Genomic DNA, 13,214 nt, shown 5'->3' with positions numbered 1-13,214 from the left:
ATTTATTATATAAATAATCTTCATCAGCTAACGTCACTTTTTGTGAAATTTGAAGCATTTATGTAATCAGAAAAAGCCCATAAAGGCTTCATAATTCATAAAGGTCATGTTAACTGACTGATATTATCTCATAGAACAAAACATAAAGGCTTTATAATTCATAAAGGTCATGTTACCTGACTGATATTATCTCACAGAACAAAACATAAAGGCTTCATAATTCATAAAGGTCATGTTACCTTACTGATATTATCTCATAGAACAAAACATAAAGGCTTCATAATTCATAAAGGTCATGTTACCTGACTGATATTATCTCATAGAACAAAACATAAAGGCTTAATAATTCATAAAGGTCATGTTACCTGACGGATATTATCTCATAGAACAAAACATAAAGGCTTCATAATTCATAAAGGTCATGTTACCTGACTGATATTATCTCACAGAACAAAACATAAAGGCTTCATAATTCATAAAGGTCATGTTACCTGACTGATATTATCTCATAGAACAAAACGTATAAGATCTACTAAGTCTGTGTTCACCTCAGACCTTATTTTCAGCGTTTATCCCAAAACCCTAGTCTTTCCCCATTCATTTAGGCTACAAGCTGGCGAGCTCTATACAGTGCACACTACTTTATGGCACCCTTTCACAGTCATGGGGAGAATCTCAATTGCACACTCCTCGCCTCCTTCTCAAAACCCATTGGATGAGAAAGCCAGAGGTCCCGCCCCGCTGACCTTCTCCTCCAATGGGTTTAGAGGAGGTGAAGACAGAGAACGGGAGGAGTATACAATTGAGATTCTCCCAGAGGGTAACTGCATACATGGAGTGTGTCTGAAAGTGGGTGTTGCTAAAGAAGTGGGAGGATCAACAGAAGAGGGTGTATGGAAACATAACAGCTAATTGGGCAGATTGGTTGCCACTCAATACCATTTTGCTTGGCTGCTAGCTGCTTCCTTGTAGCATTTTAGGTTAGAATGACCTCCTCCAATGGGTTTAGAGAAGGAGGCGAGGAGAGAGAAGAGAGGACCCCAGGAGTCCCCACCTCATTTTCTAACGCTGTTGAAAACACTGACGCTAAACACGGAAAGAATGGATCCAACTTCCTCCGCGCTCACACATTATTATAATTAATATGCGTTAGAATGTTTCTGTTAGATGATACATCATGACAAAATAGAGAATATTACTGTCCTGCTAATGTTCCTGGACCTTCTAGGCTAAACTGCAGAGTAAAAACCAATAACTGATCCAAATCAGACAGGCTAGATGCAGTTAATTTGAAATTAATATGTATTCAAAACGCCTGGCTTTTGAACGGTTATTCAAATGACCTGGGCTATTCACTGCAGTTTACAGCCTAGACTAGAGTTGTGTACTCACTTGAAAACAATAATAACATTCTTCATTACATTGTATTGATGTAGCTTAGGTAGAATACGTTTCTTGTCCCTAACAAACTGAAACAATAGGGTAGGTTTTTCGAGCTAGGAGGGAGTTCTGCCTGACTCTGGCATCATAACTGAGAAGAATGGAATAAGTGATGCTTTTAATCATCATGTTACCTCGGCAGGCTTTTTATTTGAGAGAAACGGTGGTTTAGTTGACCCTGGTCAGCCAATCGACTGCTCTCCCCTCTGCCAGCCTCTAGCTGACTCAACGGTTGACCCGTCAACTTCTAGTCAATCTTTGTTTCATTTCAACTATTTACTATCTGTGATGTGCTAGATGTCTTGCTTAAGATTGATGTAAAAAAAAAAATCCACTGGGGCTGATATGCTTGATCCATTTCTACTGCAGCTCTCTGCCCCCCTGATTGCTGAATCATCAACCCGTAACCTGACAGTTATATCTGGTACTATCTCCAAGGTTTGGAAGGCGGCCCATGTACTCCCCCTTCACAAAGGTGGTGACCCCTTGTGACCTAAATAATGATCGCTCTATTTCTAAACTTTTTTGCCTAGCTAAAATATTAGAATCCTTAATTAATTCTCAGCTAAGATGTATTGAACTCAATGTGTATCTACTGATGGTGTTAAATCAGGCGACAGTGTGCTTTAGGACCATGCGGAGGGTTCTGAGCAGTCGGGTAGGCTGTTTGGAGTGTTGATCCAACTGGATAAAAACAAAAATGAATATAAATAAAGTTATGTCTCCCCCACTTCTAAAACCAAAGTTGCACCTATGCTGTTTACATTAACAATATTGACTTGTCTATAAAAAACTGTAACCTCCACTTGTATACAGTTGATAGTTGTTGTGTATGCTATTTCCCCCACGGTTGACCAGGCTCTATCTGAACTACAGTCTGCCTTCATGGAATTACAGAAAAACTTTATTGACCTGAAATGAGCATTGAATGCAGGGAAAACTCAGTATATGTTGTTCTCTAGTGCACATCAAAATAACTGATTTAATGTACTTTGAATGGTGTCCATATTGATTGTGTCCCTGCTTATAAATATCTGGGAATCTGGATAGATGAAAAGCTGTCTTTTAAAAAGCATATTGATGAGTTAGTTAAGAAGCTGAGAATAGAAATGGGCTTCTTCTATAGAAACAGGTCCTGCCTCTCGCTAAACAGTAGAAAGCAGATTATTCAGTCAACGTTCCTATCGGTCCTAGACTATGGTGACATCATTTACATTTACATTTACGTCATTTAGCAGACGCTCTTATCGATTTACAAATTGGTGCATTCACCTTATAGCCAGTGGAACAACCACTTTACAATATGTTTTATTTTATTTTTTGGGGGGTGGGGTAAGGGGGGATAGAAGGATTACTTTATCCTATCCCAGGTATTCCTTAAAGAGGTGGGGTTTCAAGTGTCTCTGGAAGGTGGTGAGTGACTCCCGCTGTGCTGGCGTCGTGAGGGAGCTTGTTCCACCATTGGGGTGCCAGAGCAACGAACAGTTTTGACTGGGCTGAGCGGGAACTGTGCTTCCGCAGAGGTAGGGAGCCAGCAGGCCAGATGTGGATGAACCCAATGCCCTCGTTTGGGTGTAGGGGACTGATCAGAGCCTGAAGGTACGGAGGTGCCGTTCCCCTCACAGCTCCGTAGGCAAGCACCATGGTCTTGTAGCAGATGCGAGCTTCAACTGGAAGCCAGTGGAGTGTGCGGAGGAGCGGGGTGACGTGAGAGAACTTGGGAAGGTGAACAGAGGGGAGAGGTGCGCTTGTGAAGTTGGAAAACATTTTGTGTACGTTTTTTTCCCCCGAATTGGTTTTTAACTGCACTCTACTTTACTTACCTTAACAAAATAAGATGTATAGTTGAATATTTTAGAAATGAGTCGTCTCAATTCGCTTGCTGCTTGGCTGTATTGACGAAGGTTCCAGTGCCACTGGCAGTGGCTTCGGGAGCTGCTTGGGTTCGTCGGATCGGGAGCTGGAGAGGACAGTTTAGTCTGAGGTCATTTAAGGGCTTCGGGGACACTGAACATCGTTTTTCGGATGCATGCAGGGCACTTTCTGCCTATTGGATTATAAATAGTCAACTGTTGGTTTCAAGGGCTTTCTACCGTGATAACTGTGGGGTTAGACTGTTTGTTTTTTATAGCTCCAACGGCGCCAACGAACATTTTCAGTTTAGCACCCGGGTTTAGGTTATCTTAAAATATTATTGTATTGTGTGTATTGCCAATTGTTTGCAAGTGGATCATTCATTATTCATTCTTTTTATATACACATTCTATCTGTAGGTAAGAACCCTGGTCTCTTTGGTTTTTCTTTAGCGAGTTTAGTCATACCAGGTTTATTATGTACTGAGTGGACCTTTTCACCATACTTTTACTCTATGGATTTATCTGAGCCTGTGGTGATAGGGTTACATCAACATTATAAATATGGTGGAAACTCCCACTAGTCCATGCCTCCACCAATCCAATGCTTTTAGATTATGGGAAGTAGTGAACAAGTGCACACTTCAGGAGAAAGGAGATATTATTGGGACACACTCAGATGCTCTGTTAATCAACCACATTGGTCTACCACAAGGCTTCCTTGGTTCAAACTGTCAGATTATTGTTATAATGTTGTTTGTAGTATAGAGATAATGATGTTATTGATTATCAATGTTATGATATTGATTATGATGTAGAGTATTGTTATGATGTTGTTGGTAGTATATAGATAATGATGTTATTGATTACAAAAATGCGAGGGGTGTATTCAGTTTTGTGAGATACTGTATGTTAGAGCAGGAGTAGGGGGGGTAGAAGTTAGAGGTCTGTTACCTGAGTCAAGATCAACAGGAGGGAGGGAGAGAGGGAGGGAGAGAGGGAGGGAGAGAGAGGGAGAGAGAGAGAGGTTAAATTAACATCAACAGACTAACATGCAGTCAACTGAATATCTTTTCATCACTGACTTCTAACCAGTGATGTCATCACAACCAGTAACCTTTTCCACTCTTCCACTTTTGGTCCGGCTCAGCTTGACCTCTGACCTCTGAAATGAATGATTTCAAAAACAGACAAAGCAAAGGTATTAAATTAGATATAAACTCATCTGCAAAGAGAGTTACACATTTCCATGGAAAGGGAATGTACACTAAATGACCAAAAGTATGTGGACACCTGCTCGTCAAACATCTCATTCCAAAGTCATGACCATTAGTATGAAGTTGGTCCCCCTTTGCTGCTATGACAGCCTCCACTGTTCAGAGAAGGCTTTCCACTAGATGTTGGAACATTGCTGCGGGGACCTGCTTCCATTCAGCCACAAGAGCATTAGTGAGGTAATGGTAAATATACATTGCTGCGTGGATTTTTTCAGTTGGACTGCCAGATGGTGAAGCGTGATTCATCACTCCAGAGAACGCGTTTTCAATGCTCCAGAGTCCAATGGCGGTGGGCTTTATACCACTCCAGCCGATGCTTGGCATTGCTCATGGTGATCTTAGGCTTTTGTTCGGTTCCTCAACAATGGAAACCCATTTCATGAAGCTCCCGACTAACAGTTCTTGTGCTGACGTTGCTTCCAGAGGCAGTTTGGAACTCGTAGTGAGTGTTGCAACCGAGGACAGACGGTTTTTACACGCTACCCTCTTCAGCACTCGGCGGTCCCGTTCTGTGAGCTTGTGTGGCCTACCACTTCACGCTGAGCCGTTGTTGCTCCTAGACGTTTCCCTTCACAATAACAGAACTTACAGTTGACCGAGGCAGCTCCAGCAGGGCAGACATTTTACTAAATTACTTGTTGGAAAGGTGGCATCCTGTGACGGTGCCACGTTGAAAGTCAATGAGCTCTTCTGTATGGGCCATTCTACTGCCAATGTTTGTCTATGGAGATTGCATGGCTGTGTGCTCGATTTTAAACACCTGTCAGGAAGGGGTTTGGCTGGAATAGAATCCACTAATTTGAAGGGGTGTCCACATACTTTTGTATCTATAGTGTGTGTACACACGTGTGTTGTTGCATCTTACCATCGATAAGCCTATCTTCCCCATCACATCATGAAAGGTCATGTTGATGTTCATTTAACCTCTGTCTCTATCTCTCTCTCTATCTCTCTCTCTCTCTCTCTCTCTCTCTCTCTCTCTCTCTCTCTCTCTCTCTCTCTCCTCAGATATCCAGGCTCAAAGCATCAGTCCACCAGGTAGGTAGAGTATAAATCTACAGTGATTATAGCAGTTCAATATTAGTCTACTTTATTATCCCACATGGAGAAATTCATGTGTCGATACACACCATTCTAAAACCCAATAACAAGTACTGTTTTATGGCACTACTAATACTTGTCAACCACAAAGCATTACTGCTGTTAGAATAACAGAAGCCCTGTCATAATCTGTCCTCACCACTGTGTTTTCCTCTCTGCTGTTTACAGCTGAACTCTCAGTCAGACTGGTGAATGGGACCAGTTCCTGTTCTGGGAATGTGGAAGTCTTCTCCAGAGGAGAGTGGATAGGTCTATGTTCTATATGGTGGAGCATGAGAGAGACTAAGGTTGTGTGTAGAGAGCTGGGCTGTGGGAATGCTGTAGCTGTATCTAGAGGACCTCTGGTTATAGAGGGAAGAGGAGGAGTCAAAATACGGAATACATGCAGTGGAGATGAGTCTACTATTAGAGAGTGTGGAGTAGGACCTACTGACTGTAATGGTAGATATTATCATCATGTGATCTGTTCAGGTAAGACACTGGTAATATTGAGAGATTTAATTTGTACATTATACAAGATTAGCATATATCATGTTTTATGTGTTTTTCATTTAAAGAGGGAGAGATGTTAGATGTATTTAAACATATTTGTGTTTGTCATATTCATTTATGGGAGATGTGCATGGGCAGATCATTGTAGTTCAGATGTTACTGAAGTGAAGCTGCCTGATGGATGTCTAGCTGTTTATTTTCTATAAAGTGAAGTGAACTTATTCCTGTCTCCTGCCTGCATTATTCCCAACCCTGTCCTGAGTGACTAAGAACCCATTTCTACCTCTTACAGTATCAAACATAGCAACCTACAATATTTTATCCAACATATTTGTGTTTAGTCCTTGACAGTGTCATGAACAAAACTGATTGAATGTTCAACCAACTCTTTTTCTCCAGAGTCTGTGCAGCTTGTGGATGGAGCTGGTCTCTGCTCTGGGAGACTGGAGGTGAAGTCCAGTCAGTCCTGGGCCTCAGTGTGTGAAGCTGACTTTGACCAGCAGGATGCAGAGGTAGTCTGTGGGGAGCTTGGCTGTGGGGCTCCTGCAGCTCTACAGGGGGGGCTCTATGGAGAAGGTGAGGGTCAGACCTGGGATAAAGAGTTCCAGTGTAAAGGCAATGAGTCCCTTCTCCTGGACTGTGACACCTCAGACAGAAAAAACAACACCTGCCTACCTGGTAATGCTGTTGGACTCACCTGCTCAGGTAAGAAACAGTTTGTCACTCAATCAACATTGTTTCTCGCCTGGAGTGAAGAATATGAGAGGCAATATACAGTGGGCTCCAAAATTACTGGCACCCCTGTTTGGCAATGCACAAACAATACTTACAAAAATATAACCAATTTAATTATAGAGAGAATCTGAAAATACCAACATGTGAGAAATACTGTACTATATTAATGTTCCAATGGAACCCACCAAAATCATTTATTGATTAAATTAAAAATCAATGTCCTCCAAATCAAGGTTTTCACAATTAATGGCATCCTTAAAGATTATTGTAAATAACATCTACTAAAATTAAACCAGGAATTAAATTCCACTTATTTAAGTTTATCTAAGTCTTAAGGAACTATATTGAGCCATTACATCACTTCCGGTTTCACTAGGGTATAAAAATTAGGTAACACGCATACAATATCCCACAGGCTCTTTTTAAGGTTTGCCAGAAGAAAGCCCTTTCTGACCCCAAGACACAGATGCAAGCGCTTGGAGTTTGCCAAATGTAATTTAAATTATGACTGGAAGAAGGTGCTCTGGTCAGATGAGACCAAAATTGAACGTTTTGGTCAGATACAGCATCGACATGTTTGACGTCGAAACAGAGATGCATACAAGGAGAGGCACCTCATACCCACGGTGAAATATGGTGGTGGGTCAGTGATGATTTGGGGCTGTTTTAATTCCAGAGGTCCAGGGGCACTGGATGGCATAATGAATTCCACCAAGTATCAGGCAATTTCGGCTGACAAAGGCTGGGATTTGGCCGTAGGTGGACATTCCAACAAGACAATGACCCAAAACATACCTCAAGATCCACACAGAAATGGTTCTGTGACAAAAAAAATATATCTTCTGCCATGGCCATCTCAGTCAGACCTCAATCCAATCGAAAATCTGTGGGCTGAGTTGAAGATGGCAGTTGATAAGCGCAAACCCAAGAATGTGAAGGATCTTGAAAGGATCTGCATAGAGGAATGGTCCAAAATCCCTCCAAATGTGTTCCTTAACCTTGTCAAACATTACAGGAAAAGACTCCATGCTGTTATCCTTGCCAGAGGTGGTTGCACTAAGTACTAAATGAGGAGTGCCAATAATTATGAAACCTTGATTTTGGCAACATTTATTTTGTATTAAATAATTCTATGAGTTTGGTTGGTTCCATTGAAACATTAATAAAGTACAGTATTGTTTATATTTTTTAAAGTATTGTTTGTGCAGTCAGGGGTGCCAGTAATTTTGGAGCCCACTGTAGATGTGTTTTAGTGAGAAAATAGTAAGATTACTGTCTCTCTCTCTTCTTTTCTCAGAGCCTGATGATGTGAGGCTGTTGGGAGGAGGCAGTCGCTGTGCTGGTGGAGTGGAGCGGTACAACCAGGGAGAGTGGAGGACTGTGGGAGCTGATGACAGGAAGAAGGAGGCTGTAGCTGCAGTAGTGTGTAGACAGCTGGGTTGTGGCTCCACTGTTTCAGTACTACCTGGAAACACCACTAGAGGGTTTGAAGTTCACTGAGGGACTGACTATGTTGACTGTTATGGGTCTGAGCCTTCACTGAGGGAGTGTTGGAGAATTTATGATATCCTTCCTGGACTCACAGTGATCTGCTCAGGTAATAACAAGATACACTATATGGCCAAATGTATGTGGACATTAGTGGATTCGGCAATTTCAGCCATACCTGTTGCTGACAGGTGTATAGAATCGAGCACACAGCCATACAATCTATAGACCACCATTGGTAGTAGAATGGCCGAAGAGCTCAGTGACTTTCAACGTGGCACGTCTAGGAGCAACAGCGGCTCAGCCGTGAAGTGGTAGGCCACACAAGCTCACAGAACAGACCGCTGAAGCGAGGAAGCGTCAAAATTATCCTCGGTTGCAACACTCACTACCGAGTTCCACATTCTTTTGGCCATGTATTAAATCTCCTTCCTGGACTCACAGAGATCTGCTCAGGAAATATCAAGATATTATAATTATATTCAACTGATTTCCTTCATTCATACAACTTCCTCTGCACCTCTCACGATGACTATTTAGCTTGTAAATCTGCATTTCAAAATAGATCACTCAGTCAAGTAGGAATCAAATACAACTTAAATATCCCAGAATGCTTTTGTATTTGAGTGTTATCTCAGTGAACGTCTCTACTCACTGCCACTGTCACATGTCATGTTATTGTCATATCTAAATGAGGAAAGTAGTTGAGGAGCTACGTTTTCTTTTTCTCTCCTCTTGTTCCAGATGTCCTGCTTCAGCCTGATATCAACATATGTTGTCTCAGTGACTGTAGGCCCACTACTCATGTTGCCCTGTGAGGGAGGGTGGCTAGCACTGTTACATGCTGATGTTATTGTCATATCTATAGGAAACTAGTTGAAGAGGTTTTTCTTGTTCTCTTCTTGTTACAGATCTCCTTGTCCAGCCTGATATCTTCCTGACTGACTCAATGGGAGGGGTCTCCAGGGGCCACCAGGGGCCCGAAGTGTTTAGGGGCTACAGCTTCACCATCACCTGCTCCACTCAGCCACAGTACCCAGGCGGCTCCTTCCTCCTCACGTTCACCGGCTCCAACAGAACCCAGACCCAGCCAGCTGTCAATCACTCTGCTGCCTTCCTCTTCCCTGCTGCAGATGACTCCCACCAAGGGAACTACAGCTGTGTTTATGACAATTATGTTTTCTCTCATAACTTCTCCTCTGAGAGTGAGCTCCTCACCCTCACCGTCACAGGTAACTGAACATGAACCAGACTTCTAACTTTGTCATTGACAGATTTCCCACAGATCTATGTGATGATGACCAGTCCCCTCATCAATGGTGTTTCTGTTTGCAGCCTCTCCTCTGCCAGCCTTTATCATCAGACACGTTGTAGTGCTGCTGATCCTACTGACAGCCATCACCACCATCTACCTGTACTACAAGGTAAAGACATTTACTCAGACGTTACAAGTCATTTAAATGTTTGTGTCTTTGAGCAGGGTTCAGATTCTACATTGGTCTATATCTGTGTTTAAGGTGTGGGATTAACCAGATGTGTATCTTTGACTTGTGTTGCACTATCTTGGGTTTGTTCTTCAGTAGTGTACTGATTATGAGAGAACGAGAGAACGAGAGGGGGAGAGAACGAGAGGGGGAGAGAACGAGAGGGGGAGAGAACGAGAGGGGGAGAGAACGAGAGGGGGAGAGACACGGACAGAGAGGGAGAGAGAGAGACAGAGAGAGAGACAGAGAGAGAGAGACACCAGTGGCAAGGTGACTGTGAACATGGATGTGTATCAAACAGGCACAACGACAGTACAGGGACAAAGTATGAGCAATTCAACGGCTCATACACGAGACGTATGTGGCAGGGACTCCAGACAATCCCAGATTATAAAGGGAAAGCTAGCCACCTATGGGACACCGACGCCTCGCTCCCAGACAAGATAAACACCTTCTTCTCCCACATTGAGGATAACACAGTGCCACCGACGCGTGTGGGGAAGGTAGGCAGCAACACCTCTGCCACCCTGATCCTCAACACGGGGGGCCCATAGGGGTGCGTGCTCAGCCCCTTCCTGTACTCCCTGTTTACCAGTGACTGTGTGGCCACGCACGTCTCCAACTCAATCATCAAGTTTGCTGATGACACAACAGTGGTAGGCCTGATTATCAACAACAACGAGACGGCCTACAGGGAGGAGGTGAGAGCCCTGGCGGAGTGGTGCCAGGAAAATAACCTCTCGCTCAACGTCAACAAAATGAAGGATTTGATCGTGGACTTCAGGAGACAGCAGAGGGAGCACGCCCCCATCCACATCAACGGGGCCACAGCGGAGAGGGTGAAAAAGGCTTCAAGTTCCTTGGCGTGCACATCACTGACAACCTGAAATGGTCCCTTCACACAGACAGTGTGGTGAAGAAGGCGCAACAGCACCTCTTCAACCTCAGGAGGCTGAAGAAATTTGGTTTGGCCCCTAAGATCCTCATGAACTTCTACAGATGCACCACTGAGAGCATCTTGTCGAGCTGTATCACCGCCTGGTATGCAACTGCACAGAATGCATCCTCAGGGCTCTCCAGAGGGTGGCGCGATCAGCCCAACACATCACCAGGGGCACACTGCCTGCCCTCCAGGACATCTACAGCACCCGGTGTCACAGGAAAGCCAGGACGATCATCAAGGACCTCAGCCACCCGAGCCACAGCCTGTTCACCCCACTACCATCTAGAAGGAGGAGACAGTACAACAGGTGCATCAAAACTGGGAAAGATGAACAGAGCAAAGTACAGAGAGATCCTTCATGAACGTCTCTGAATGTCCTTGAGTGGCCCAGCCAGAGCCTGGACTTGAACCGGATCTAACATCTCTGGAGAGACCTGAAAATGGCTATGCAGTGATGCTCCACATCCAACCTGACAGAGCTTGAGAGGATCTGCAAAGAAGAATGGGAGAAACTCCCCAAATACAGGTGTGTCAAGCTTGTAGCTTCATACCGAAGAAGAGTCAAGGCTGTAATCGCTGCCAAAAGTGCTTCAACAAAGTAATGAGTAAAGGGTCTGAATACTTATGTAAATGTAATATTTTGTTTCTTATTTTAATACATTTGCTAAATGTCTAAAAATCAGTTTTTGCTTTGTTATTATGGGGTATTGTGTGTAGATTGATGAAGAAAAAAAACTATTTAATCCATTGTAGAATAAGGCTGTAACGTAACAAAATGTGGAACAAGTCAAGGGGTCTTAGTACTTTCCGAAAGCACTGTATATCCTGTATTCTAGTCATGGCTCATCCTATATAACTACTGCTCTACACACTTTTTCTATCCACATACTGTCTATACTGTCTTTACACACCATTATATGTATATATACACTGAGTATACCAAACATTAGGAACACATATTTACATGATATATATTTATATTCCAGACTCTGACACTGATTTCTTTATTTATTGTGTATTTTTCTGGATTATGTGATTATTTATTTTGTTGCTAGGTATTACTGCCCTGTTGGAGCTAGAAATACAATCATTTCGCTGCACCTTCGATAACACCTGCAAATCTGGGACAAATACATTTGATTTGATTTGAAATGTCTGACTCTTGGTGCTGTGTCTCCCTAGACCACCAGGAGGCAGAAGAGAGTGAACAGGGTGAGCAGCATGGATCTTTATGTTGATGCCAATGCCATGGAGATGGTCTCTCTGAGCTCCAGAGCTGAAGCTGGACCGGGAGAGGAGAGAGCAGCCCAGGGGACTGAGTAGGAGTAGAATGACGCTGACCCTAAATGTTGATCTTAGGTCAATTTTGTGTTTTACATCTATGGTCAGCAGTGGACTGGTGTTTAAAATGTGGTGACAAACCTTAAGTGGTTCTAATTTTAATAACACAAGTTAAACTAATTCTTATTTTTTTATAACCTTGGAAGAAATCTAAAAGGAATGATTGTAACCACCATTATTAATTTTTGTTTGTTTTGTACCACCATGGTACCATGGGGTTTTGGGTACCGTGGGGTTTTGGGTACCGTGGGGTTTTGGGTAACATGGGGTTTTGGGTAACATGAGGTTTGGGTAACATGGGGTTTTGGTAACATGGGGTTTTGGTAACATGGGGTTTTGGTAACATGGGGTTTTGGGTAACATGAGGTTTTGGGTAACATGGGGTTTTGGTAACATGGGGTTTTGGTAACATGGGGTTTTGGGTAGCGTGGGGTTTTGGGTACCGTGGGGTTTTGGGTAACATGGGGTTTTGGTAACATGGGGTTTTGGGTAACATGAGGTTTGGGTAACATGGGGTTTTGGTAACATGGGGTTTTGGGTAACATGGGGTTTTGGGTAACATGGGGTTTTGGTAACATGGGGTTTTTGGTAACATGGGGTTTTGGTAACATGGGGTTTTGGGTAACATGGGGTTTTGATTATTTTTAGAGAGTAGCTCAATTACGTCTGTTTTGTGTTCCAGAATGTATTGCTGCTTTTAGCTTTTGTCTTTATGTCTTTATCTTATTTAGTGTTTCTCTTAGATTCTTTATCTTGAAGGGTTTCCATTATTAGTCCATGTATTATTATAATCATCTGTTCATTCTTTGTATTTTGAAACATATGAATAAAGTCATTTTAGTTTGTTGTTGGGGATTGTTTTGTTGCTGTTGTTTACCTCTCATGATGTTATTGATTATAAATGTTATGATATTGACTGATGTAGATTATTGTTATGTTGTTAGTAGTATAGAGATAATGATGTTATTCATTATAAATATTATGGTATTGATTATTATGTAGATTATTGTTATGTTGTTAGCAGTGGCGGCTCCTGAAAAAATTCTCAGGAGGGGCAATC

The 13,214-nt window shown here is 42.7% G+C and overlaps 1 protein-coding gene and 1 long non-coding RNA gene across 2 annotated transcripts; both read left to right on the top strand.

Annotated features, from left to right (window-relative positions):
* Positions 1-742: 742 nt before the first annotated feature.
* On the top strand, positions 743-5,924 carry LOC123485944. The gene is made up of 3 exons (XR_006659184.1): positions 743-820; positions 5,579-5,608; positions 5,840-5,924. It is a non-coding gene; the product is annotated as an uncharacterized LOC123485944 (long non-coding RNA).
* Positions 5,925-6,064: 140 nt separating this feature from the next.
* Positions 6,065-8,398, top strand: LOC123485946 (scavenger receptor cysteine-rich type 1 protein M130-like). Its single transcript, XM_045217068.1, has 3 exons — positions 6,065-6,083; positions 6,563-6,868; positions 8,196-8,398. The coding sequence occupies exons 1-3, from the start codon at positions 6,065-6,067 to the stop codon at positions 8,396-8,398; spliced, it is 528 nt and encodes a 175-aa protein (XP_045073003.1).
* Positions 8,399-13,214: the final 4,816 nt, after the last annotated feature.

The sequence above is a fragment of the Coregonus clupeaformis genome, unplaced genomic scaffold (genome assembly GCF_020615455.1).
Source record: "Coregonus clupeaformis isolate EN_2021a unplaced genomic scaffold, ASM2061545v1 scaf0904, whole genome shotgun sequence".
In the NCBI taxonomy this organism is placed as follows: domain Eukaryota; kingdom Metazoa; phylum Chordata; class Actinopteri; order Salmoniformes; family Salmonidae; genus Coregonus; species Coregonus clupeaformis.
This window is presented reverse-complemented; position numbering and strand designations above follow the sequence as displayed.

Coding starts and splice junctions, on each gene's coding strand:
- LOC123485946 (XM_045217068.1), top strand. Junction 6,869..8,195: donor TGTTGGACTCACCTGCTCAG/GTAAGAAACAGT, acceptor TTCTTTTCTCAG/AGCCTGATGATGTGAGGCTG.